Source organism: Meleagris gallopavo, chromosome 4 (assembly GCF_000146605.3).
Source record: "Meleagris gallopavo isolate NT-WF06-2002-E0010 breed Aviagen turkey brand Nicholas breeding stock chromosome 4, Turkey_5.1, whole genome shotgun sequence".
NCBI lineage: Eukaryota > Metazoa > Chordata > Aves > Galliformes > Phasianidae > Meleagris > Meleagris gallopavo.
The window spans coordinates 45,725,267-45,753,146 of NC_015014.2; the positions used below are offsets into that span (position 1 = coordinate 45,725,267).

At 34.8% G+C, this 27,880-nt stretch overlaps 1 protein-coding gene across 1 annotated transcript in view; it reads left to right on the plus strand.

Moving 5' to 3' along the window:
• Positions 1-1,678: 1,678 nt before the first annotated feature.
• LOC100544335 (protein furry homolog-like) overlaps positions 1,679-27,880 on the plus strand; it is a gene marked incomplete at its 5' end in the record, with an annotated part of 41,638 nt that continues 15,436 nt past the window's right edge. The window contains 20 exons of the mRNA XM_010710212.3: positions 1,679-1,796; positions 2,749-2,899; positions 3,246-3,349; positions 4,037-4,222; positions 5,867-6,068; positions 6,912-7,033; positions 7,493-7,683; positions 8,326-8,420; positions 10,311-10,918; positions 11,568-11,665; positions 12,652-12,822; positions 13,749-13,889; positions 16,015-16,212; positions 17,493-17,654; positions 17,939-18,013; positions 18,455-18,631; positions 21,172-21,375; positions 22,251-22,418; positions 26,280-26,533; positions 27,502-27,709. Coding sequence (XP_010708514.2) covers positions 1,679-1,796; positions 2,749-2,899; positions 3,246-3,349; positions 4,037-4,222; positions 5,867-6,068; positions 6,912-7,033; positions 7,493-7,683; positions 8,326-8,420; positions 10,311-10,918; positions 11,568-11,665; positions 12,652-12,822; positions 13,749-13,889; positions 16,015-16,212; positions 17,493-17,654; positions 17,939-18,013; positions 18,455-18,631; positions 21,172-21,375; positions 22,251-22,418; positions 26,280-26,533; positions 27,502-27,709 — 3,633 coding nt within the window. The remainder of the gene's footprint in view (positions 1,797-2,748; positions 2,900-3,245; positions 3,350-4,036; positions 4,223-5,866; positions 6,069-6,911; positions 7,034-7,492; positions 7,684-8,325; positions 8,421-10,310; positions 10,919-11,567; positions 11,666-12,651; positions 12,823-13,748; positions 13,890-16,014; positions 16,213-17,492; positions 17,655-17,938; positions 18,014-18,454; positions 18,632-21,171; positions 21,376-22,250; positions 22,419-26,279; positions 26,534-27,501; positions 27,710-27,880) is intronic.

Below are 27,880 nucleotides of genomic sequence, written 5' to 3' on the forward strand. Positions count from 1 at the left end.
GTCCAGGTCTCACTGAATGGCAGCACAGCCTTCAGGCGTGTCAACCAATCCTCCCAACTTCGTATCATCAGCAAACTTGCTGAGGGTGGCCACTATCCCCTCATCAAGGTCGTTGATGAAGATGTTGAACAAGACCGGACCCAGCACAGACCCCTGGGGGACACCATTGGTTACAGGTCTCCAGCCAGACTCTGCACCACCAACGACGACCCTCTGCGCTCTGCCAGTCAGCCAGTTCTCAACCCACCTCACTGTCCACTCATCTATCCCACACTTCCTCAGCTTTGCTATAAGGATGTCGTGGGAGACAGTATCAAATGCCTTTCTAAAATCAAGGTAGACTATATCTACCGCTCTTCCCCCATCCATCCAGCTTGTGACAGCATCATAGAAGGCCACCAGCTTGGTCGAGCACGACCTCCCCTTGGTGAACCTGTGCTGACTACTCCTGATAACCTCCTTTTCTCCCAGTTGTCTGGAGATGGTATCCAGCACAAGCTGTTCCATCACCTTTCCAGGGACAGAGGTGAGGCTGACAGGCCTATAATTACCCAGATCTTCCTTCTTGCCCTTTTTGAAGACCGGAGTGACATTGGCTATCCTCCAGTCTTCAGGGATGTTCTTTAGAGTCATCTTTTGAAGGAACTTACCAAATAGCAGTACTGGTGTGAATGTAGTGGAAAGCAAAGAGCTGATGTGGAATTAGCTGGGATGCCAACTCAAAGCTGCTGCGGGCATGCTTTCATTGTGTGTCAAATGTGAGCTAGCTCACTTTACAGTGAAAGAGGAACAAGGATTCCTTGATTAGCATTAGAGAATGTGTGTACATAAAAATGTATGCGCAGGCCATTACTATAGAGTAATGTAACTGTAATGTAGGTAATGACTTGTTTCCAAGCCCTAGAAATATTTCTGCAGCAAATACAGAAGTAATTGTATTTCTCTAATTATAGTAATGTAATTTCCCATTTGAACAATTTTCTTCTCCAGGATGATGATATCAATATAATTAAATTGGTAAATATATTGGCAGATACATGCCTCATACTTCAATTAAAACAAATCATAGAAAATTATGAAATCTGAGGTGTCATTCAGAATTTGTCCTATCCAGGCACATACAAGTATTTGGCTACTTTTCAGGCTTGAGCTGAAGAAGCTTTTAAAGTAACGATGACAGGTTTGAAAGTCTGTGAAAGTTTTGGCATCTGTTATAGCGTTGTCTAAAGTCTCCCTCGAGTAAATGCTTTTTGATATGATATACTGTGTATATATTGGGCTGGGGGAGAGGAAGGAGTTATAGAATCTGTATCAAAAGAGCTTAGAAATTATGCGTTTAGCACTTCAGTTTCTCTGACTTCCTTCTAGTTTATCAGATTAATGAAGATCAAAGAAACATTTCATCATTAGTGAGAAGAATGTGTAATGGCAACTCATGTTAATATTTTAAATGCTAATGGAAATGATTTATCAAATCGATTTGTACTGGATTCCCTCTTTGAATACTCTCATGTAGCATTGCTGCAGGAGGTCTTACACAGCTGAGATGTTTTATATCATATTGTATAATTGTCCTGGTGAGATGAAATATTTTTGCATAACAGTTTTATTGAAATACAGAGTCCCTAATTAGTTTTTACAACAGAATGTCAATTACTAATGTCTCTTTATTTGTTCCTGCAGTTATGCACATCTAGACATCTACAGCGGGTTGAACAGTAACTTGAACCGTCAGCACCACAGACTAGAATCTCGCTACAGCAGCAGCTCTGGAGGATCATATGAAGAGGAAAAAAGTAATATTTTAATTTATAAATATTTCTATGTATAGAAAATAAAATTTTCAAAAATTAATGCTTTTGCTGAAAGTTTTGGAAAACATGAGGAAGTAGTGATAAATAAAGAGGTTTTTGCATGAACTTATTTTAAATATATATATTTAATATAATATTTATTATTATTATTATTATTATTTTACACTCCTCAGTCTTTGTTTTGCAGTTCAGATCTTGCACATATTTGATTGCAGTACTGTGTGTAAGGGAGATTAACTTGCCTTCTTTCCTTACCTTGTAACCCAGAATGAGTTGTAAACGTCATTGCACGTGAAGCAGTTTCATTCCATTTCTTTGCCCCATCGGCACGAAAGATAGAATGTTAGGCTGAAGAAATAGAAGAGAGATTAGCAAGTGGAAAATTAAATGAATGAGGAAAAAAATGATAGAAAATAAGTTAAAAAGAAAGACATAAAATTAGAAGTAATTATTCTTTTAAACAGCAGCAGTACCTGTTTAAAAAAAGAACATACAGAACTTTCTAAGAATCCTTATCAAAGCGAAGTATAGCAGGGAAGAAAAATCTTGCAGTGTATCTCTAATTAATTTTCAAGCTTACTTTAATTAATTAATTTAATTTGATTTGTGTTCTGTTTTTTTCTGAGGTGCAGGTGCAAGGATAAAAGTCAGTCCTTTCTGAAATTGCTATCTACTTTTGGAGGCATTTCTTAAGAGAGGCTTATTAACTATGACTGCTCTTGTACCAAATTCACCCAAATTATCATTGCCTGTGTTCAACTACTGCTTATAGGCCTCAGTTTGTCAAGAATTTAAAAATATTCAGAAGACTGTAAAGCAGAAACAGGCAATTTCTGTATTGTATAACATTCTTTAGAAGACTTATAGAATACAAAATTACACATATTGAGGGTGTTTTTATTTTTATATTTTGTTTTTTCATCTGTTGTGTTAGGTGATTCAATGCCTCTGTATTCAAACTGGCGGTTGAAGGTGATGGAGCACAATCAAGGAGAGCCTCTCCCTTTTCCACCCAATGGAGGTTGCTGGTCACCCTTAGTGGATTATTTGCCTGAAACAACTTCTCCGGGCATGTCTCTGCACAGGTAATTGTTTTGACAGTTGTTAAATGCTTGCTGATGGCAATTCATTACTTTTCAATTTGTGTTGTACAAATATAGGAATTTAAACAGATTTAAAGGTAATAGATAAAGATAGTACAATTATTTTCTGTGATTTTACACATCTGGTAGTTTGAGATTTTTAAGCCTTTTATTTTGGGGAACTGGAGTTTATCTTCATTGTGAGAATATGTATTTCCCTTAACGCAAGTTTGTGGGTGTTTGTAACTAGACTTGAGAGAATACTGTTCAAAAGAATTTTTAAGCTCTTTGCAGCTGTACATAAAGGTTGTATGTTATGTTCTGCTAACAGATTTATTTTTGTTTTTAGATGCAACATTGCAGTGATCCTTTTGACTGACTTGATAGTTGACCACAGTGTGAAGGTGGAATGGGGAGGTTACTTGCATCTTTTGCTTCATGCCATTTTTATAGGTACGAACATGCTTCTAGAAATACTTCCTAAGTACATAGCTGTTCTTTTCTCCATTTAAATTAGTGTTTATCGTTATATTTAAATTTTATTAATATGTTAATATTTACAGACACAGCTTTAACACGAAACACGGAAAGGACTGCTGTATTGCTAAAAATCTGCACTGTTTATATACCTGTGATGGCTTATTTGAAAACTTACTTTAAAAAAATAAAAATGGCATTCCTTTTCCTTTTGAAAAAGATTTCACCTGAATACCTTTCAATTTGGTTAAAATGAATATAATTAAGAGGGATTGCTATTGTTCAACAGCAATTTGTTGTACCTCTTTTCCCTCTGTCTTCATGTAGAAGACAAAGTGAAATTCTCCTTATTTTTTCTTTCTGTTTGTCTTTGTTGTAATTTTCATACGGAGAACATATTGATTTCTGACTGCTATGTAAGAAATGAGGATATCTTTGTTTGTTAAACTATGTGCTTTGTTTTTATATTTGAACACTGAAAAAACATCTGAGGAAGGAAGAAATATCTTCTGTATCTAGCAGTAATCATGTGTGCAGTTATTTATTTCATTATATGTCTTTCTGATAAAATATAACAATGTGAAGAACTGCTATTATAATAATTGAATTAAATGTGCTCTCTGCATTTAATAAAACTTCTTTTTTTTTTAAAATCTGTGTTAGGTTTTGACCACTGTCACCCTGAAGTTTATGAGCATTGTAAACGACTGCTTTTGCATCTGCTGATAGTGATGGGATCTGGCAGTAATGTCCAATCTGTTGCTTCTGTCCTACTCAGAAACAGAGAGTTCAATGAGTCCAGGATGCTTACTGTCAAGCAAACTACACACTTAGATTATACTTTTACAGGTATGCTTTAGACTTGTTAAAATGACACAGGAAGTTTACTTCTAGGCATTATCAAGATCTCTTTTACTTTACTGTTTTTCAGAGCCCTTGCTAGTAAACTATTTCAGCTCTACCTAGCTGGCTAAAAAATATTTTAAGACCAAATGAGTACTGTATGTACAAAGTACATTTGGACTTTGTGCCCCATTGTCAAAGTTGAGAGCTCAGTTGAGCAATTAATAATGGAAAAAACAGAGGAAATTTTATGCTTTGGATCTGTAATAGCACAGTTTTTAAGATGCTTCTAAAATAAAATAAAATAAAAAAAAAAACAACAGGAAAATGCATCTCTTACTTGAGCATAAAAACTTTGAATTTCTGACTTCAGTTTTTTGTCATTGTTTAGTAACCTAGCAGAATATTCTTGTGAGGTCTACCTAAACATCACGATATCATAATTATGCAATAAATTCTATTCTTTTTTGTGTAATCATGAATGTAATAGGTGTAAGCCTAAGGTATTTTCTAAAGAAAAGCAAAAAGAGTAATTCATATGAATTCAGTAGGTGGCAGTATGTTGCTGTAAAATCTGGCAGTTCCATCCTGAATCAGAACTGGTTTTGTTTTTGACCAAAAATATGCATCTGTTTTCTGCATCTGATAATTCACAGTTATGAGGAATTAAAAAGTGGACGTAATCAAGGAATTATTTTTTGTAAACGTATTCACAGATCTTTACTAATGCACCCGTGTAACCATTCTGTTCCTAATCTGCAGTTTTGAGCAGAACTTTCTAAATGTGACACAATATTATGCTATGGTTACTGAACAAAAATATCTAAGGGGAACTGCAATATGATCAGTATCAAATATTTCCATCTGGGGATTAAAATAAGATCTTTACATGTATGTGTACCTAGTGCAAGATCAAGCAAGTTGATTTGAACTTTGAAACAGGTAGTGCCTCAGTCCTGTAGCTCAGTAGATTGATTTTTTATTTATTTATTTTTTGGTGTTTGTTGGTGGGTTTCAAGTTTATGTACAATTATTACAGTCAGAGATTCATGACTGTCTTCTTTTATCTGTTTGCTTTCTCCTAGCAGCTTGTCATTGTAGACATAACGTGAGGAGATGGTACAGTTCTCTTTCATGGCCTCATGATTCTTTTCATGGAGAGCAGCAACTATGTTAACCTAAATTCAGAAGCTGTGCAGCCAGAAAGGCTCTCCTTAGGATTGATTCACTAGTTAAAACTTAGCGTTTGCTGTTTTAAAGTGCTGTCAGTTACAGTGGGACTGACTTTTAGCCAAAAAAAAAATAAAAATCTGCACGTTATTTGTAAGCAGTTTGGATCACTTGTCTCAACTTTCTTTACTGTATGATGAGATGCTTCAAAGGCTGTTGAGCTGTTGTTTCACTATATTACCAATACAAAAATCAAACAGCGTCCAGTGATTCAAAAGAAGGAATCTAGCTGTTCTTTATTAAGGGTCCACTCATTCTAAGGCTTTGAAAGTTTGTTTGATTTCATTTGAAATTATTGCGTCCATGCAATGATTCTCATTATATTTGTTAATTTACTAATTTTTATAGGGCTAATTTTTCTTTTTATTTATTTAGTATTGAACTGTTGAGCTCATAATGGTCTCCTTTATATTTCAACAGGTGTTCATGATTTTATACCTGATTACCAGCCCTCCCCAATGACTGACTCAGGGCTTAGTTCAAGTTCTACCTCTTCTAGCATCAGTTTAGGAAATACGAGTGCTGCCATGTCTCATATGCACACCACCATCCTCAATGAGGTTGACATTTCAGTAGAGCAGGATGAAAAAGTAAAAACTCTCATAGAATTCATTACCTCAAGGTAAGATTTTAATTTTCATTTTTGCTAAAAAAAATGTTGTATCAATAAGAATATTGAGTTTAACCCTGAAGAGTTTTTATGTGGTGCAGTTTATAAACAACCCTAAATTTCCAACTATTTGAAAGAATTTCCTTGTCCTCAGTGTTTGAAAGACTTTTACCATGTTCTACATAGATTCGTTATCATTGCTTTCTGCATTTTTTCTTCCATCCCGATGAAAAAATACAGAAAAATGATTAGGAAGCTGCAAGATTTGTGGGAAACGGCTATGGATTGATTGACTTACAGAAAAAAGATGGGAACTGGGGGGGGAGGGAATAAAAATTAGTGGCAAAGAACATCTGTAAAAAAAAAAAAAAAAGCAACACTTGTTCAGATTATGTGATAGTATATATAAAGCTTTCAAGATTGTGTAAGTCTGAAATCCAATTTACTTAATCAAAAGTTATGAGATTTTTATAGCCCTGAATTTATAATAGTGTAGTTTACTGCTGAGAAGAAAAAGATAAAAAAAGAGTGTGGTTTTAACAGTTGTATAATGGTGGTAGCTGTAACTGGCTTTTTGTTATGTCACTAAATATCACCTAATGGAGAGCATCTCTGCAGATTTACACTGCTCAGTTAGAATTGATACATTGCTTTTCCCTGTTTCTTACTTTTCTGTGTATTATTGTAGCAATATTAAGCTGTTGCCAAAGTTCTTTGATTTGTGTCTGCAATTCTAAGTGGCTTCATTTATGTGATAGGCAGTAGATTATTTTGCAGTTACGTAAAGCAGGAATAACATTTAACACTAGTGACAAAGGCTGTGATTTCATGTTTGCTCTGTTTTTATATTTTTAGGAAAAGAGGGCCGCTTTGGAATCATGAAGATGTTTCGGCAAAGAACCCTAATATAAAGAGTGCTGAACAGTTAACTGTATTTTTAAAGCATGTGGTATCTATATTTAAACAGTCTAGCTCAGGTAAGCTAGAAAGCAGTCAAAATATGATAGCATGTTTAAGTCCCCAACTGCATGTTTTTTTTTCAATGCCAGTAAGTTTACAGATGCTCTATAAAGTGACTTTGTGATAGCTTCCTGCTTCTATAAAATACTGATTTTCTTGTGCATCACACATTTCAGTTCATACTTCTGTTGAATCGGATTTAAATATAATATTCTAGGAATGAGATAAAGATCTTACTAGTTTATTGCGGACATAACATTCAAATCATAAGTGTTTTATTATCAGCAAGTCTCTCAAGTGTTAAGTATTGTGGAGCATATGTTCATACGCCTGGAAAGATTTTTCAAATAAGTATTCCTTGAGGAAAATTGTAGGAGACGAGAATATTTTATAGTTAAGGATGACTTCAACAGTTACACTGTTTATTAAAATCAAGTATGTTTGTGGGATATCAAAGTATTTATTTTCTTGTATAGGAGGATTTCAATTGGAACACTGTCTAAGTGAAGTTGCTTTGCAAACTGCTCTTTCGTGTTCCTCTCGACACTATGCCGGGAGATCCTTTCAGATCTTCAGGGCTCTGAAGCAGCCTCTTACTGCATCTACACTTTCTGATGTTCTCTCCAGATTAGTAGAAACTGTTGGAGATGCAGGAGAAGAAGCTCAGGTATTTGATTTTTTCCCCCCCCTAATTTTATTAGAAAACTGACATCCTTGTCTATTATTTTAATGATGGCCAAATTTGAAAGTGTTTTGGATTTGGTTACTTCTGTTTTTAAAGATACTTTGTATATCCAAGCAGTTTTAGTCATTACATTTTCTGAATTTTCACCTAGTAAAATGAGATTTGCTATATAGTATGAACTTTACAAGAGTTTGATGCCTCTGTTTCTTAAAAATGCTGTATCTTTCATACTAAAGGATTCCTGAGATCAGCCATATAAAAGATAATTTTGTGTTCTTTATTAAGGTGAAGTGTTAAAAACATCCAACTTGGTGTCATGTCTAAATCTAAGCTTTCAATATTGCAAAATGAAAATCTAAGTAACCAAGGGTGAGACCATACTTAAGAATAGTGTAAATCAGAATTAATTTTTTGAAATTTTAGGAATGAATTGAAGGGCTTGTCATTTTACTTTTTACCCATCTTAAAACTATAGCCAGCTTGACCTTTCTCTTCAAGGTCATCTTCTAACTGTAGCATAAGAATAATATAGTTATTGATGCTGATTTTATATTGCTCAATAGTTGGGATGTGATTTCCCTTTTGCATACTGCATGTTTTATAATGACCTGTGGCTTTCCCCAGGGTTTTGTCATAGAACTGCTTCTGACTTTAGAATCTGCTATTGATACGTTGGCTGAAACCATGAAGCATTATGATCTGCTTTCTGCTCTTTCTCAGTAAGTTCTTTCACTAGTCAAGCTACATTCTATGTTTTTATACACTTGAATTATTTAAGATCTCTGTAACTTATGTAATGAAATTATTAGTTACCATCTTTGCAGGGTAGTGATATCTCACTGGCAAAATTGCTTCTCTTTTATGATGTTTTCAGCGTTCTTCCCCAAGCAAAACTCATAAGAGCCTAGATTTGCTGAAGTAGATATCTGCTACCATTCCAAATTAGCCTCTTGGTTCAAAAATTTCCATTTAATTTGTTCTGTCATTTCTTCTGAAATTTCTCAAAAGAGGCACTGTGAATGCATTCAGGACTTTATCAAGCCCTAATGAACTAGATTAAATATTATAATTTCATGGGATCTTATTATTCCCCATTTGTGTAATATTTAAGAAGTAATTTAAAGTTTACAGATATAAAATCTTGCTGCAATAAATACTTCTATTCCAATCATAGAGTCATAGAATGGTTTGGGTTGGATGGCACCTCTAAGATCATCTAGTTCCAACCTCTCTGCTATAGGCAGGGGACCGAGACCAGGTTGCTCAGAGCCTCATCCAGCCTGCCTTGAATGCTTGCAGGGACAGGGCATTCACAACCTCTCTGAGCAACCTGTTCCTGTGTCTCACCACCCCAATACAAAAGAATGTCTTCCTAATATCTAGTCTAAATCTACCCTCTTCCAGTTTAAAACCATTTCCACTTACCCTGTTGTTACCTGCCCTTATAAAAAGTACCTCCCCAGCTTTCCTGTAGGCTCCCTTCAGGTACTGGAAGGCTGCTATAGGATCCCCCCAGATACCTCTCTTCTCCAGGCTGAAGAGCCCCAACTCTCTCAGCCTGTCTTTGTAGTGGAGATGCTCCAGCCCTCTGATCATCTTTGTGGCCCTCGTCAGGACACACTCAAACAGCTTGATTCCTTCTAGTGTTGGGATGTCAGAACTGGATCTGGTCAGGTCTCATGAGAGCAGAGTAGGGGAGCAGAATCACCTCCCTCCACCTCCTGGTCACATTTCTCTTGATGCAACCCAGGATATGGTTGGTCTTCTGGGCTGCAAGTGCACATTACCGGCTTGTGTTGAATCTTTCATCAAGTGACACTCAAATCCTTCTCCTCAGGGCTGCTCTCAAACCACTTTCCAATCTTACTATAGAAGAAATTTCTTCAGCAGTAGAAAATGCTGGGGTTTTTTAGGCCTTAGATTTTTTGTCCATGTTTGAGGGAAGTCTGATTGAACGGTCTGAGTCCTTTCTTACTGTGTTTCATTCCAGTTTGAGTGGTTAGCTCAATAACTTTTATCAAAATTGAAGAGAATTGCTGAACGCACATCTTCTTTTTTTTAATTGCATAGAAAAGGTTTCTGAAAATGTTGATATTTCTAAGAATTTATTTCATTTCTAAGTATTTTACGGGTGAGAACTAGAAGTAGTTGATTTTTTTTAGAAGAGAAAAATAAGGTAATAAGCAAAAAATATATATTTATTCACTTATTTCTCTACCTTTATCACATCTATTAAGAAGTTAAGTCGGAATGCTAGATCTTCAATTCAGAAATCATCTTTTACATGCTTCAGGTTAATTTTCCTTATTTTACTGAGTTGCTGTGTGACTATTAGGGCATTTGGTGATTGTAATGAATATATGTTATAAAAAAGGTAATGGGTTGTTAAAGTCTTGTTCTTACACTGCAAGGATATTGTAATACATAGAGAAATATTCTCAATAGAGTATTTTCATATTTTGTGATAGTTTTCCATGTATTTCCACATACTGCAATAATGCTGACTGAGTTGTCTATCTTTGTGATTAGTGTCAGATCTTTTTTTTTTTTCCTAAAGAATATTGCTGCATTTTACATTGAATAACATGTTATAATGATTTTTATTTTAGAACCTCATACCATGATTCTGTAATGGGGAACAAGTATGCAGCTAATAGGAAAAGCACTGGACAGATAAATCTAAGCACAAGTCCCATTAACAGTGGCAGTTGTTTGGGATACTACAACAATACCAGAAGTAATTCTTTGAGACTGAATTTGATCAGTGAGAGGAGAGGTGACCGTCGACGGAGCAACACACTGGATATAATGGATGGAAGAATAAATCATGGTGGAAGTTTGGCCAGGACTAGAAGCCTTTCCTCCCTGAGGGAGGGAGGGATGTATGATGTGCAGCCAACTACTGATCCTGTCAATCTGATGGCCACCATATTTTGGATTGCAACTTCATTGCTAGAGTCAGACTATGAGTATGAATATCTTTTGGCTCTCAAGCTGCTCAACAAACTTCTTATTCACTTGCCTCTGGATAAATCAGAGAGTCGGGAAAAGATAGAAAAGGTGCAGAATAAACTGAAATGGAATAACTTCCCAGGCCTTCAGCAGCTTTTCCTAAAAGGCTTTACTTCAGCATCCACACAAGAAATGACAGTTCACCTCCTCAGTAAACTCATCACAATTTCCAGGCATGCTTTGGTGGATCCTTCTCAGCTAGCAGGTATCACTAGTAAATATATTTGTAATGAAAATGTCGTGGTTTTTTTAATCAAGTGAAGTATAATCAAAATCATTAGTGGTTATGCATTTGCCTTGAAAGGAACTCCCTTCAATCAAATGTTTTTTGTAGCTGTTGATAGTGCAGTGCTAATAAGTGGGAATACATTACTGACAGTCATTATGTGCCAAAAAAAAACTGCATAAAAACTTTATGTATTGACGTATAAATTACTTCAAACTTGCTGACAAATAAGTCTGAAGAGTTTATGTATTACTTCTTGTGATCTTATACTAAAAAGCTCTGTAAGTACTATGCCCAACATTTGCACATTTTATGAATAATTTTCCTGTACTGCATTAAGCTGCTGAATTTCTTGACAGCTTTGCTTAATTGATCCAGTGATGATTTTAGTTTCATGTCATGTTAGACACACACACATATTATACATGAATATAGTGTCTATTTATATATATGATGTATAGTATATAATAATACATATTTATATGTAATATATATATATGCGTGAATGTAGGTATATCATACTCTAAGAGTACTTAAATACCAGAAAGATACACACACACACACAGTCCACATTAAATTATGTTAAAATCATTAGGGCTCATATAACTGTGTTTATGTATGTGTTTAGGATTTCCCCTGAACATCTTGTGCTTACTTCCTCATTTGATCCAACATTTTGATAATCCAACTCAGTTCTGTAAGGAAACAGCTGACAGGATAGCAAAGGTATGTAGAATTTTGCTTGCTGGAATTTACTTTTATTACCAGCACTGGTTCAGTATTTTTCCACTCCTTCATATAATTCATTTATATGATTCTATGAGTTATAGAGAGATAACTATGAAATGTTTGATTTCAAAAATGTGGTCCAGTCTGGTTGGTCTGAATAAGCTCCTGAGTTTTCTTTTGTCACTGAAAAATAAATACATTTAGCTTTTCTATAAACTTTATAAGTAAAGAAAGAAATTACATGTTAGCAATGATAACATTTACTTTTTCTTGTTTGATTTTCAGGTTGTAATATTATAATGTTAACATTTAATTAAATTTAAACTAACTCAATTCTAATGCACACTTCCTAAATAATTGATGATAAGAGAATCTTATCTTTCATAATCTTATCTTTCATACTTGTGGGTAGGAAGCAAAGACTATTTCTTGTACAGAGTGACTAACAGGAAATATCTTTTTAAAAAAAAAAAAGATTGATATATTACTGCTGTTACTTTTGAGAATGTCTTGGTTCTCAGAACTTTTACTGACTTCTTTGCCTCAAATGAGAGTGTGACTTAACCCATTTATGATAGCTTTATAATATGCAAAGTCTATAGATGTCAGGCATTCATTGAGAAGATTATCTAGGTTTTCTGCTACCCCAGCACAAAGTTAAAGTAAGACTAGTATGAGTAGTGAACAAGCTGGGATTGTGGATACTACAGTATAAATATTGCAGATAATTCTGGCTTCCTCAGTGCTAACCCACATAGCTCTGATTAGTACCACGGTAGTAGAAAACGGCTAGTCAAGATTTATTTAAAAGAAGGATGGTCAGTAATGCTGAAGCGACAGGTCATGGCTTATGAATATCAGGGTGTAGTCATCACCCATTCAGGAATGTGGAACTACGTTTTCAGTAATTAAACAGTCTTGCTCCCTGATAGGTTAAAATTTTGTGATCTGTAATGTAATTGTATATACTTTTGGCTTTTCAGGTTTGCGCAGAGGAGAAATCACCAACTCTTGCCAATCTGGCTCATATGATGAGTTTATACAGTACACACAGTTATTCCAGGGACTGTTCTAACTGGATTAACGTTGTGTGTAGATATTTGCATGACTCCTTCTCAGATGCCACCTTTAACCTCGTGACTTATCTTGCAGAGGTAAATTTTTAATGAAGGTGTATTTCATGTTGACTCTTTACCTATTCCTTGTTCATATGACTCTGAATATTGGGAGGAAAAGATCATCTTTCGTCATGGAAAATAATAACAAAATGTTTTAGGATATGGAAAAGGGATGACTACTTAGGATTGCAACAACTGGAGTGTGCCTTGAAATAATAACCACTGGTCCCTTTTTAACATAGTACTGTTTTGTAACATCAGTTATGCTCTATGCTACATGAGTAAAATATGCACAGTCTTGACTTTAGTAAAATACATCTAATGCATATTTTAAAATATATGTTTTAACTAAGTACACATTTAAAGTTGTCCTTAAGAATTAATTTCAAAGTTCATTTGTAAGTAGCATGTAGTATATCATCAAAGGTAATTTAAGGATAGAATTCAATATGATTCTGCCAAGCACTTATACAGACAAACTGGTTGTTACCTTTAAAAAAGTTTGTGATGTGAAAAGCTTTTAGAGCTTGACCTTGAAGAATATTCCTTCAAACTGATAAGTAAAAAATACTTAAATGTTCTTACAAATGAATTCCTATATATTTACTTCATTCATAAGACTGTGTATACCATGCATGGATGTAATTGTTTTCCATGCAGCTTTCAGATTTTTACTTTATTTGAGCACTTCTATTAGTAAGAAGTATTTTTTATTAGCTACTTTAGATCTGTGCTAACAGATGTGAAATTTTGGGGAAAAATGAGTTAGAACAGATAATGTTATTTTATTCCATTTTATTCTCCGTTTTTATGATAAAATAGGATTTAGAAAATCGTGGAGTGGCACACTAAAATTTATCATAGGGAAAAATAAATAAGTATGGAAGTTTGTCTACATTTTAGTGTTCATTTTCATTTCTTGCTACCATTAAAAGCATTAATTCTTAAAATCTTTTTCCTAGCTGTTGGAGAAAGGGTTATCCAGTATGCAGCAATCCTTGCTACAGATCATTTACAGTCTTCTGAGTCATATTGACCTGTCCACAGCACCAGTGAAGCAGTTTAATTTGGAAATCATTAAAGTTATTGGTAAATATGTTCAGGTAGGTACTCTGAGAAGCCTTTCTGCTTGTTATAAAATTGAAAATTACACTTAATATTAGACTTAATATATTTTAAATATAAAAACAAATTTGCTTAAAGTTGAACTTCATAGTATTTTATTTTTTAGTTCTACATACTTAATTTGTTATAGGTTTATATATTTGTTCAGTTAGAGTTGCATCTTTTGGGACAAATTATGTGGATGAGAGTGCATCTGTTTATAGACATGGACAGTTCTATGTATGTAGCCATATACATACATAGCAGATGATCCTTTGACTATTAAAATATAACTCTTTAAATAAAAAACATTTACTGTTAAATAAAACTTGTGGGCAGTACTTAAGAGCATTCCTTTTCCGAAAGAAGATTTACAGTTAAGAGCATGTTTAAATCACTTGCACTAATAAATCTGTTGAAGTGAGGAACATTAATGTTCACCTTAAGGAATTTGAGCACTTTTTATTAAAGGAAGTCCCCAAAACAGTGTTTTTGCCCCAGGCAATTTGATTCTTTGTAATTGGAACACAATTTACTGAAAAATATTTTGTGGAAGAAAATGTAACATCTTGCTGAAAGATTTTTATAAAAATGCCGGGAGCACAAAGCCATTTCAGTGCACAACATTCTCATTATTTTTCTCCTTTTTTTTCCTCCTTGAATTCCATTATTGCCAAATGTAGCTCAGTCAAATGGTTTAATCATAATTAACCAGGAAAGGTAGTGTTCCCTGGATGATTTGTTATTGATGGATATGTACTTTAGATATTGTGTTCCTGTCTGAGTGCATTAGGCAAAATGCAATGATTGGCATAACAGTGGTCCTCATAGCCTGGCATCTGCTTGCTTTGCCTCTAACCTTTATCTGAGCTTTCTGTGCAGGACCAGACCACCATGGACTGTAATCACAATTAGAAGATGTTAGCTGTCAAAATAGTGGTAGTATTGAAAAAATATTCCAGAGAAGAATACGCATTTTTGATAGAATTAAACAATTGGGTAATAAGAGGCCATAAAATAAGACTTCTTGTTTAACTGTGGTGCTACAAAACAGGCTTTTTTAGTCTCCTGTGATCACAATGCATCTTAATAAATATTAATTACTACAGGATGGTTCAAGTTGAGATGATATTTTTTTTATGCTTATGATACACAGAAATTAACAAGGTTGTTGAAGGCCATCATTGATTGCAAAGAAGCACGTGCTAGTTAGAGCTTTGCAAGTGGTGCTTATTTGTTTTAATGCAGTAAATAAAAAGTATTTTAACAAACTTATAGTGGTACTGAAAAAAAATTACTAGTAATACCAAAGAACCGGAAGATGTAGGTTTCAGTCAGAATCCTAACATTTTCAGGAGCATAAATGTTAACCCTCCTAAGTGCTGGTTTTGGTGTGTACCTCTTCTGTTATCCACTCTGCAATCTCTGCAAATGGGATTGCTGAATTATTTACATCACATTAATCATCTTTTTGAAGAGAGAGCACTTAGCTCAGACTCAGCCTCTTATGTTCTCATACTTTTGTCCTTGTTTTTTTTAAGAGCTCCATCAGTTTGATGCAAAATAAAAAATGTTGTAATTTTTTTTTAAACATCTTTCTAATGCCTGAGGAAATACAAAACATGCAATATGCTTGTCTGTTTTAAATTCAGTTTATTCTGCCCCTGAGCGTAAAATAATTAAAAATGTCTAGAGGTGGAAATTATTTTGCTTTTAAATGCTACTCAATTTTTTTTTCTGTGATATGAAGGACAGATATTCCAGATAATGGTAGAAAAGAGGGGGGAAAAAAAAAAAAAAAAAAAAAGACAAACACATAAACAAACTGCGTAAATACTGAGAGCAAGGGGCATGGAACAGTCCAATGTGCACTGTGATCTGGATCTAGTAAGCCTGCCTGGCTTGTTCTGACAACCGTGGGATGACCTGATGCTTCGCTGCTGCCTTACCAGCATTTTGAGTTCCAAAGCTACTGCTAGTGCTAATGCCTTGCACTCACCTGTAGATTAGAGCTTTTGGCTTTGGGAACCTTGAAATGAGTCAAAGAAAAAGGCCTACTATACATTAAAAATTGCTGTATTACTCAATATGATTGTTTGGTGATTGAGTTATTTTCTCTTTTAGAGTCCATATTGGAAGGAAGCCCTCAATATCTTGAAACTGGTGGTGTCTAGATCAGCAAGCCTTGTTGTACCTAGTGATATTCCAAAATCTTATGGAGGTGACATAGGTTCTCCTGAAATCTCCTTCACAAAAATTTTTAATAATGTTTCCAAGGAGCTACCTGGCAAGACCTTGGATTTTCATTTTGATATATCAGAGGTAATCACTCTGTTTAATGTGATTTTTCTGTTCCAATGCAGTGATTTTTCTGTTCCAAACTTGGATTTATTTTGTGTTAGCCTTTTGCACTGATGTCTAAAAATAAATATCATTTTTAAGAACACATGTTGAAGTTTTATACACACGTGAGGTGTAACTAAAGTTGAACTGAAAAGATTTGTTAGAACTCAAAATGATGTATTAATTAATACGGATGACTTGTATGTCTGGCGATAAGAGCATAGCCAACTGACTGCTATATAGGGATTCAGAATCTGGAGAGAACTTTAGAAGGAATCAAAAATAAAGGATTGTGGTTGAAACTGTTCCTAGATAACGATTGGAGATGTGCATGGCATAGGAGCGTTACTTAAATCGAATGCAAATAAGCCAAGACACTGGGGAATTCCCACAAAATTCATCAGAATAGCATTGCCGCGGATAGCGTCCTAATCAGATTGTTCTCAAGTGGGGAAGCACAACAGTACTCAATATGAGTGATCAAGCTTCACTTTATTGCTGCACACACAGGGTTTATATATGGATCCAATACACGTGTTCACTTACTATTGGAGCACAAAGTGGGCGGTTAGGTGGGCTGCCTAGCTTCAACCAATGCTCAGCCAGCATTCACACCTGTGCCGCTGCGCTCATCCACTTATCAGCCCCCCACATATCCACAGAGCACAGCTGCGGATGTGGGCCTGCTGTTTACATGCTGCCCCAAGGATGTTGTGTCTCCCATCTTAACTCCTAATGTTTTCTCATGGGTATGCACTCTGTGCTGCCACACCAGCTATGCTCGTACACAGTCTCATGGCCGCCCTGTTCTCGCAGCCATCCTCCAAAATAGCATTTCTTTTGAAAAGGGCTGAATACAATCCTTGATTTTCAGAAGTTGTGTGTGTTCTAGAGAAGTTGCTGAACTGTGGCAATAATTAGTTAATAACTGTGAGGGTATCTATAGAAGAACTTTTAATTTAAAGGCATTTAAAATTATAACTGGACTGTCAGCATAGAATTTGCATTTTTCAAAAAATTGCAAGTTAGTAGAGCGACAGTCTGCTGCCTAAGATACAAGTATTTAACTTTTTATTTCCAAGTATATTATTGTTGTATAGGTGCTCAATGGATTAGGCTCAAACTTTGTAGAATTCTAGAATAAAAACAGCTACAAAGAAAAAGGCCCTCGGTAATGTAAGACTAATTTCTAAAATCAAACGTGTAGTCTCTGTTAATATAGATTTGAATTTTAAGAAAGCACATGTTGTCTTTGGTAGACACCAATTATTGGGAATAAATACGGTGATCAACACAGTGCTGCTGGTAGAAATGGGAAGCCAAAAGTCATTGCTGTCACCCGGAGCACTTCTTCAACTTCATCAGGCTCCAATTCAAATGCGTTAGTTCCTGTCAGCTGGAAGAGACCACAGCTATCTCAGGTACATTGTGTCTCAAGCATGTTATGCATGCAATATACAGTGTTTGTGAATGTGTAATAAAAATATTTGTTCAAATGTAGTTTGAAATTGCATTATGTATTGGCAAAGCAATAAACTAATACAGAGTGAAAGCCAGTACAAGTTAAGAGAATAAGATTCTTTCTCTTTCTGGAGGATGTCAGCATGTAAGATGACTAGTTAAAAATGCAGACGTTTACTTTTTTACTTGGACTTCTGGTAGATGCCTTGCTATGTGATTATTATTATTTGGTATATTTTTTCAGAGAAGAACCAGGGAGAAGCTCATGAATGTGCTTTCTCTGTGTGGTCCAGAATCTGGTCTTCCCAAGAATCCTTCAGTAAGTAGTGGTGGTGTTCTATTTTGCTTTTAAAGCTCCATAAATGAGAATGCTGTTGGGTTTTCAGATACTGGTGAAAGTATGAAGAAAGGTTTTAGAAACTGGTTTTCAGATCAGTAATTCACAAATCCAATAGAAGATTAAAATATAAAAAGCAAAGAGAATAGAAATCGAATCATAAACAATGAATTTCTGTTATTCTTCAAGAGGTCCGGACTTTCACAGCTCTCGCAATAATGAGAGAATAATATACTTGCTTTAAAGATGCAGTTGGAAGTCCAGCTAGTCTTGAAACAAATTCCATGTTGCACGTGCCACAGTACAATGATTGCACTGGCACTCTTAATACTGCTATTGCTATTAAACTGTGAAACAGGATGGATCACTACTGGCGCTACAGAAGTTGAAAGGTTTTATTTCTATTCTTACCCATATCTTCAGGTTGTGTTTTCCTCTAATGAAGACTTGGAAGTTGGAGATCAACAAACCAGTCTTATATCAACAACAGAAGAAGTGATTCAAGAGGAGGAAGTGGCTGTAGAAGACAATACCAGTGAACAACAGTTTGGAGTTTTTAAAGACTTTGACTTTTTAGATGTTGAATTGGAAGATGCAGAGGTGAGACCTTGGGATTTCTTCTGTATGTTTCCTTTTGAGAATGTTCTAAAAATTCAGCTTTGTTGGTGCAAGTCTAAGGAATTGGCAGCTCTTTTACCTAATTCAATTGGGAAGAGTTTATAATGTGATTGAATTTAACTTGCACAGTAAAGAAATTTGTATCTTAAACTTTGCGGTGTTATGTTGTTGCATACTGTGGGGGAAGGGGCTCTTTGTCAAGGGAGAGGTGAAGTGACTCAATCTGAAAGAGAGAGGTGATGTGACAGCCAGTGACAAGATGAACACCTGGTTGCAGTGCAATAGAAAACTTCTGTAGCAGTAGCACTATGCAGTAGAAACCTCTGAAGCAGTATACTAAGAAAATATAATCTTTGTTCCTGATACATTTCTGCATTTTGCAAAGATAAAGAACAACTTTCAAAGTTGTAAATTGTACGATATACTAATTATATATGATTGCTTCAGACATCATAATTGCTTGCATTACAACTTCCACTGGTTTATTGCAGTTACCTTTCTTCTACTTCTCCCTGTCAAAAAAAAAAAAAGAGGAGAGATAAAAACAAAATTGAATTTTTGGAAATAGTAACAATTCCTTTAACAAGTGTGATTTATTTGGGGATAAGTATAAGAGACCAGAATTTGATGAATTTTAGAAGTATGGCTGAAAGGACTGGGGAGAAGTAGAGAATAAATTGAATGCTTTGTAGTTTCTTCCAGTACTTTTGTTACTGTCTATACAAAGTAGTGAATTAGTATTGATGACTCCTGCAGGTCAGGAGTCAACAGACTACCAAGATATCAGTCTGTATAAATCCTAAAATTGTTCTCTTTCTCCTGATTTTATCCAGTTCTTTAAAAAAATCTTGGGCTTTTTCCCTTTATACTTTAGTTTTATCTCACTTTCTTAAACTTACTGATTGCTTCATTTCAAGCCATTATTTGCATCTTCTAGGAGACACGTAGACTCATTATGATATGTATTACATGTGTGTGACCACACTCTATAGAGATGCAGTCTCGTACATTGAATGCTAGTTAAATAAATTAAAATCATTAAGGCTCAGTAGTAGATGGGGCTTTACAGGTAGGATGCCAGAAATTGAAAGTTTGCCAAACTACGCCAATCTTTAACTTTCTGATTACATGCCTGTAAGCAACATTTAATGCTATTGTTTAAAAAAAAAAAGAAAAAGAAAAAAAAGCATATAAGCTTGCATACAAGTTATGCGCTTGATACAAGAGATGCCCAGTTTTTTACTGAAAAAAACAGAATGTTCTTTGCTCATGAAACTTAAGTGCTTCTCCCCACGGAAGTAGTACTTTATTGGTGTTGAGATTGTTTTGCTTTGACGTAATTTTTTGTATCTTTTGTGGAGCAAAACAGCTGAGAGAAAGTGGCTAGAAAATGCTTACTTCGCTGTGGATACTCATAGTATATTGATCTTTTGTCATGATAAAAGACACCCTCTCAGAACAATTTTGGAAACCCCATATTTGCGCACTTGGGGCTGGGTACAGTATTTTACTAACTGTAGGCTGACAAAGTGAACTGATCAGGTTTTCCATATTATTGGTTGTATTGTTGAAGGTTGACAGAATGCTTGAGAAAATCAAAGATGATTATTGTACTTCTGAATTTTTAAAAAATATAGTGTTTTAAGATCTGGATTTCATTTAGTAGTTTGGACGTTTACAATCTAAGTGTGTCCCAGCTTATAAATATGAAAAGAGGAAGGATTTGGCTGTTGATGTTTAGGGTACTTTTCATAAAATTGATGTAGAGTATCTGGTGAAATAATTAATGAAGACATCCATTTTTCTGCAGCTTGAATATAATGAATGTTGATGATGCTTTGTCAGTTGAATGTGGTCATTTCAGATTCATGTGTGTTAGTGAAAAGACTTCATCTAATGTTTGTTGCTTTACATGTTATGCTAGAGCAAATGTATCATAAGCATGCTGGTTTTGGTGTTTTGTCATCAGTTTATTTTTAATCAGTCTCCCATTAGAAAGATAAATTATTTTAAGTGCTAGCTTTTTGACTAAAGCTTTTTTCCAGAGCTTGAATCAGTCTTTTACTGTTTGCAAATCTTATGTAATAAAACATTTTTCCCTGGTTCTAGAGTATCTTTAAGTGTTCGTCCTCGTTCTTTCTAATTATATGTGTTTTCCTTTTTGCTAACCAGGAGCTGCAGGTAAGTTGCAGCCTGGTGCCCTGGCTTGTTCATCTGTTGTTGTCTGTGGTGTGTTTGTACTTTCTAGTCAGATACATAAAATGGATACCGATATAGTATAGATTATAGATTGAGCTACTTCCCAAGAAGATAATCAAAAGAATTCTGCTTCTTGTACCATTTATTTTAATTTCTCTGCGAACATCTTTTAGCAAGGTGTTTAAACTTCCAATAAAATTAAAGGGCTGATTGAAACTCTGTTCATAATGCATTTGATACTTGTGTTGTCTATGTTGCATTTGTATATTAGTTTTAATATGTTAACATTCATATATGTACGTGTGCAAACTTTTTTATTACAGGGTGAAAGCATGGACAACTTCAACTGGGGTGTTCGTAGGCGCTCTCTTGACAGTATTGACAAAGGAGACACACCATCTCTTCAAGAATGTCAGTACTCTGGTAGCACACCCAGCTTGAATCTGACCAACCAGGAAGATACTGATGAGTCTTCAGAAGAAGAAGCAGCACTGACTGCAAGTCAGATACTGTCTCGCTCACAGATGGTTAGTTATTTTTTGGTGAAAAGTATCTGAGAACTTAAGCTTTTGCGTGCATTTTTAATTGCTAAGTATGGCTCACGCTTCTCATCCAGAGAAACAAATGCCTTGAATAAAACTGAACTGTCTTTGCTACTCTGTCACAGTAACTTCCTGATGAGAGTTACTTTGCTAGTGGTACAAAATAGATTTATTGTTCTCAAATAACTTTAATGTTTTAAATGCCTTTATATTTACTATTGTTGTTCAAATGTAAGTGTAAAATCACATACATTACTTGCAAAGTGTTTGTGGATTCCTAGCTGCGAAGAAATTCAAAATATTAAATGAAAACAAGAGCAGTAAGTGATCCCAGAGGAGCCTCAGTTGTGTTTAACTATTGAAATTACTAATGTGATTGTGCCTTTTGAAGCTTGCGTAAAATCATTTGTAGGTGATTCAGAAGTCTCTCTACATCACATTAATTAATTAAGAAAAAAGAGGTCTCAGGGGAGAGGGAGCAGCAGAGATAGCATTCCCCTTTTCAGACTCGAGGCAAAGTTTGTATTCACATTTCCTATAACAAAGAGATCTACTAGTCAGTGCTTTGCATAGCATTTTTCCTCCTACCAGAAACCTTTCAGAGGAAGAAAGGAAATTATTTTCGGGATCCCAAGGATAACTGCCAACTTATCTTTGAAGTTACATGTTACAAAAATGTGTGTGATGCGATTTATTTATTTATTTATTTATTTATTTATTTATTTATTGTGTAGAGCTGTTAATTTTGTGAAAAATTCAAACAGCTAATTAATCACTCTGAAACAGATTATTTTAAAACTAATGTGTTTTTTTCTGTTTGGTACACTGAAGAATTTCACTTTTTTTCTTTTCTCTTTCAGTTAAACAGTGATTCTGCCATAGATGAAACAATATCAGATCATGCTGGCTTATCACTTCAGTCTCAAGATTCCACTAGCAGTGTGGGAACAGAAGAGGTGCTTCAAATCAGAACTGAGACCCCAAGTTTGGAGGCGTCTCTAGATAACTCTAGCAACCAGCTGCCTGAGGTGGGGAGAAATATGGGCTGGTGCATGGCTGATCTGGGCTCCTTCTAGTATTCAGTAGCAACTTTTGCTCTCTTTTTTCATCTGTTACACTGGTTGTTTGATTTGCTTTTAATATTTCTAACCTGTTGGAATGTTTTTATAAAAGGTTCCCTCAGAAAGAAAAGTACATGTGATGCACTCAGGGATCTTACCACAGGTTAAAAATATTCTGGAAGGGCTGATAATGAACATTTCATGGTGCCGAATGAAAATAGGCTAATATTTAAGACGCTTTTCCTTGATATGGTTGAAATCCTTCTTGAGCAAAATTTTCTTTCAAATACTTTATTTCCTTTGTTTGCTTTCTTTGGGTTAATGTGATTGGTGCTATGTGGGAATAAAACCTCAGGCCAGCTGTGTTAGCAGTTGGTTCAATTAAATAATCCTTTAAAAAGGACCACAGATGCTAGTGGTGTACTTTTTTGGAAAGGCCTTTGTGGAGTGAGACAGATTTCAAGCTAATGGCTGCCTGCAAATCTGTGAGTACTTCAGTTTTTTTGGTTTTTAAAATCTTTTAAATAATTTAAAATAGCGAAACTCATAAAATAAAACTCCTGTGTTACAGCTCCTATGGTATTTAGCAGTTATAGATAAAAACTCTGGTTTTTTTCTGAATTTGAAGTGGCTTGTTTTAGGTAGACTCTGTATCACTTCAGTTAAAATCAGCAATGAGACTGACAATCTTATTTTTGTTTGACTTTAACAGAGAATACGTCTTCTACAAGTTTTTCAGAAAATTAAGCTATTCCTCCATACCTTTAAATAACCAGTGGACAGCTGATATTTATTGAGTCTTCAGCTAACTTGATTTAGACATAATTTCTATGGTTTCTGAACAAAAGCTGTATACTATACATATTTGCTACCTAGAAAATACTCTTTTTAACAGGTGAACCACCATGTAGTTTAATTAAAGTAACTGAAACAACAGAGGATATATTTAGAATTTAACAGGGGAAGTGTGAGTGACTGCAGTCCTGTGGTAAAACCCTCACCTTCTGAATGTGTAACACTGGACTTCTGTAAAGCAGCTTTTTCCCACTTTTTTCAAATTTTGCCACTGTGATTAACAAGGCATTTTTCTTCGTTTTATTTATTTATTTATTTATTTATGAAAGCGCTTGCTTACATTGTAGTTGATAAATTGTGATAAGTTGTCTCAAATTTTTAGAGTGCCTATGCTCAGATTGCCAATCAGGCTATTATGCTGTTAGTGTTTCTACCTCTGCAGTTTTCTTCCAGTGGAGTTTTGAACGATGAAGAACTCTTAATCTGGATGATTCTTTTTTTCTAATATAGGACAGATGTGTGTTATTTTAAGATTTGAAATAATTCCTTTAGGAAAGGAAGTGACATTAAAGCTGGATTTTTTTAGAATCACATTCACTGCAATAGAACTTTTCCTTGTTGTTTGCCCATGGTGCATTCTAAGCTGTAATTCATTTTTGCGTTTTCTTATTTGTTTCTAAGACTGCCTTTATATTTGGACTTGTTCTTTTACAGCTCCCTTTATGAGATCACTACACTTCTCATAAGTCATACGAAAGTAATCATGGAAATAAGTTGCAACGTTTCAGTAAAAATATTGAAAACATTAAAAGTAATGAGTACATTTACGTGGGGCTAAAAAGTAATTTCATGACTAACCACCATCTAGCAAAGAGTGCTTATCAGAAACAACAGCTGATAAGCGAATGAGATTTTTCTTCATCTGTAAATGAAAAGAATGCACTGCCAGTGAAGTTAAAAGTCAGTTTATTTCATTTATTTCATAAATAAATTATCTGAGAGAGATATCCCTTGATGCGGAAATGTACATATATCAATCAAGATACAGGTCTGTAATTTAAGGCTTTATTGCACTTTCCCATGTAAAAGTAACACTATGTATTTACATCAGAGTGCATAGTTAGTTAATATAGTCCCTATTTCTATTAATTAGTGTTAAAACTGAATGTGGTAGCATTGTGCTTCATGTATGGCATTGTATAAATTTGGGTTTTTTTTGCCAATACTCTTTGTTTGTAGACCTTCACAATGAACTTTTCAAGTCAGTCCTTTCCTTGAAGTTTCAATTAAAATAACTGTATTTTTTTAGATGTCTTCTAAAATTTTAAGTCTCACATTTTAAAGGTGCTAGATTCCCCAAGAGGAAATAAAAACTTCATGTGGTATTTTGAGTTTGTTCTTGGACCGTATATGGCTGATAGTATTTGATGAAGAAGTTTAGACCATAATAAGTGGTTGGCTTCTGTGTGAAGCTCTTTTTGGGAAGGGGCTCAGCTGTACATACAGATTGATGGCAAAACTGGTGCTGTGCTTAAGGGAAAAATATAGACTGCAATCGCATATAAATGTAATTTCTAAATGTGATGTGATCCAAGCTTATTTTATGCTTGCTAGAATATGGAATTCAGTCAAATGTATACATTTTCATCAGACACAGTTCAAATATTCAAATTTACCTCACAATAAGTATTAGGTATCTGTCTAGAGAGAGATGTCTTTAGGCAGATGATTTCAGAGTGAGAAAGTGTGTTTGTGCTGAGTAGATGCAGGTGAGTTCCTTGTTTCTCTTTACAGGGATGCTAAAGAGTTAAGTAAATAATTTGTTTAAATGTCTTTGATGAGTTCCCAGTAATTATATATCTGCAAAAAGGACAAAGCATTTCACGTACCAGTTTGTAATTTATGGTTTAGCTTAGAAGAACATTTCAATTTTGAACAATAAGCTTTGCAAGACAAAGTAGGTGTAATTTTCTTACTACAATGATACTCTACTTTATTCACCTACATTGTGGATTTATAGAAGAATTATTTATATGAAGTAATTTTCCTTAGGTTCTGTGCAGTTGAGAAACTTTAAGTATATCACCCACTGACTTTCAGTAATATGTTAATGTCTGTAACAAAAATTGACCACTTCTTCAATCCAAGTTGTTTTGCTGTGCTGTTGTAAAAATGCCTGGTGTTCCCATGTGCTGCATGGTATGACAAAATGGCTGTTTTGTGCCATAAAGCTCAAGATTCAAACTGTAAAAAAGAAATGAGGCATTAGAAACGAGGTCACTAGCTGTGCCAAAGGGCAGCAGTGTCACATGTAGAAATACCACAGTTAAGGTGAGATAACATTAGGACCACCATGAAGGAAAATTATGTAGTTCTGTTTGAAGTTGAATGGTCTGAAGTATGTCTGTAGTTACTTATTTGTCCAAGATTTGTTTAGGATGATGAAAGCTGTGAAATGATGAGCATGCTTAGAGGCTGCCCAAAAGTTTGTTGACTGGTTCTGGGCTGCCAAGTAGAGATAAAACAGCACATAATGTCACAAATATTAATGATATGTGATAATTACTGCCTCTAGGAAAAAGCACTAGCAGGATGATACTATTTTTATTCCACAGAAAAATCAAGTAAAAGCTTTCAAATGAGTTAATCATAAATCAACTAAATTCAATATAGTGATTTTAATGATGCTAATAGAAGAAGAGAGATGGAAGTAAGGGTCAGTCTAATAATTCCTACCTGAGATTAATGATCAGCTCTTTGTACAAGCCAGCGGTCAAAAATCTTCACTCAGAGATTCGGAGTTAAACCTTTGAAGTTACCTTAACCATGCCATAAGAGTTAAAAAGACTGCCAGTCTCTGCTCAAGTAAAACTGAATAATACAGAGAGCTGAATGTTTCAAGTATAAATGAACCTGTGTAAATGCTTTTTTTTATTATTTTTAAAATCAATCTGTTACTTTACCATAATAAAAAGCTGATAAGATTGCATAAGCTTTGACAAAAAAAGTCATAAAAGTATGTTTGATTCACAGGAAGGCAGTTCAGCAGTAAGGGATGAACAGGTCAGCACTGCCAGTGAAGACACTGGGTCATATCTACTACAAGAACAACAAGACTGTCTGGTCTGTCATGAACCTCTTGAGTTGGAAGAGACCCCAGAACTGGCAGAGCCTGCAGCTCCAGAGAGCTATTGTGAATCTGTCTGTGAAGAAGATGTCACTCTTGCTTTGAAAGAACTGGATGAGAGATGTGAAGAAGAAGAAGCTGACTTCTCTGGTTTGTCTAGGTCAGATTAATATCGGTTCTAACTAAAAGGAATTACATCAATACATGAACCAGTGCAGTCTTTCTTATGATGTAGTTTCTTTTGTTAATCCCACAGTACAGGCAGGTAAAATGATGTTTTCATATCTGAAATAATGGTTTATGCCTATTTAGCAAATAAGTTCAGTAATTCTCTCAGATGGTTCTGATCAGAGAAATTTTTCTCTCTGGAGAGTGAAGCAGGTATTTTTTGCTACAGGGAGAGCAACATGCATGAAAAGATGAGAATTCTTGAATAAAAGAAAGGTTAAAATTTTCTGTATTACAAGTAATAAACACAACTAAATGGTTGTAATTAGCAACATTGATTAATTGATAGTTTGATATTTTTATCGGCCGTCTAGTGCCTAATGGAAAATATGACTGCAGAATGCTCTTCAGACAAAAGCCTATTAAATTGATTGCTCATAAAAATGGAAGTGCTCCCATCTCCATCTTCCCATCTATCTCACTGGTACTACTTAAGATGGTTTTAAGATTATTATTAAACTGCCAGATGAGCCTTCCTTCTATTGAAAGCTAGAATTTGTTATAAATGCTGTATGTTTAGATGAATAAAAACTGGAAGAATTTAATGTTAATTCAGTTACAGGGGGCATGAAAGAAAAGTCAATTTCTGAGTGATGTGTGTTTATTTATAGTTCTGTATAGAACTATTTATAACCTACAGATAACAGTTTGTAGATGTGCAGAGAAACAGCATGGTTTAGTAAACTTAGGAGATATTTGAGGTTATGAGCAACTTTTTAATATGGTAGTAGAAAAAATTTTGAGGTTTGTTACTTTTTTTTTTTTAATTGGTTCATAGTAAGCTTAACTGATGAATAAATTATTTTTTAAAAGACAATCCTTAATTGTTTTATTACCAAAATCAAAGATTTTTCCCTGAAAATTACTTAGGGGTTAACTTCTTTTGTCTGTTGTTCACAGCCAAGATGAAGAAGAACAGGATGGCTTCCCAGAAGTACAAACCTCCCCACCTCCTTCACCATTTCTTTCTGCCATATTGGCAGCTTTCCAGCCAGTGGCATATGATGATGAAGAGGAAGCCTGGCGTTGCCATGTCAATCAAATGCTATCTGATACAGATGGTTCATGTGCTGTGTATACATTTCATGTCTTCTCAAGATTGTTTCAGGTCAGTGAATGGCCACTGCGTGGCTGTTTGTCTGAAATCCATTCCTTCTGCTTTTAAAATTATTCTTTCCCTACATAGCTGTAGGATTGTGGTAGCAAAAAGCCTTAGAAAGCAAATGAAAAGCAAGACCAAAAGAACCCCATAACACAAAACAAAACTGTGTGTATGTTC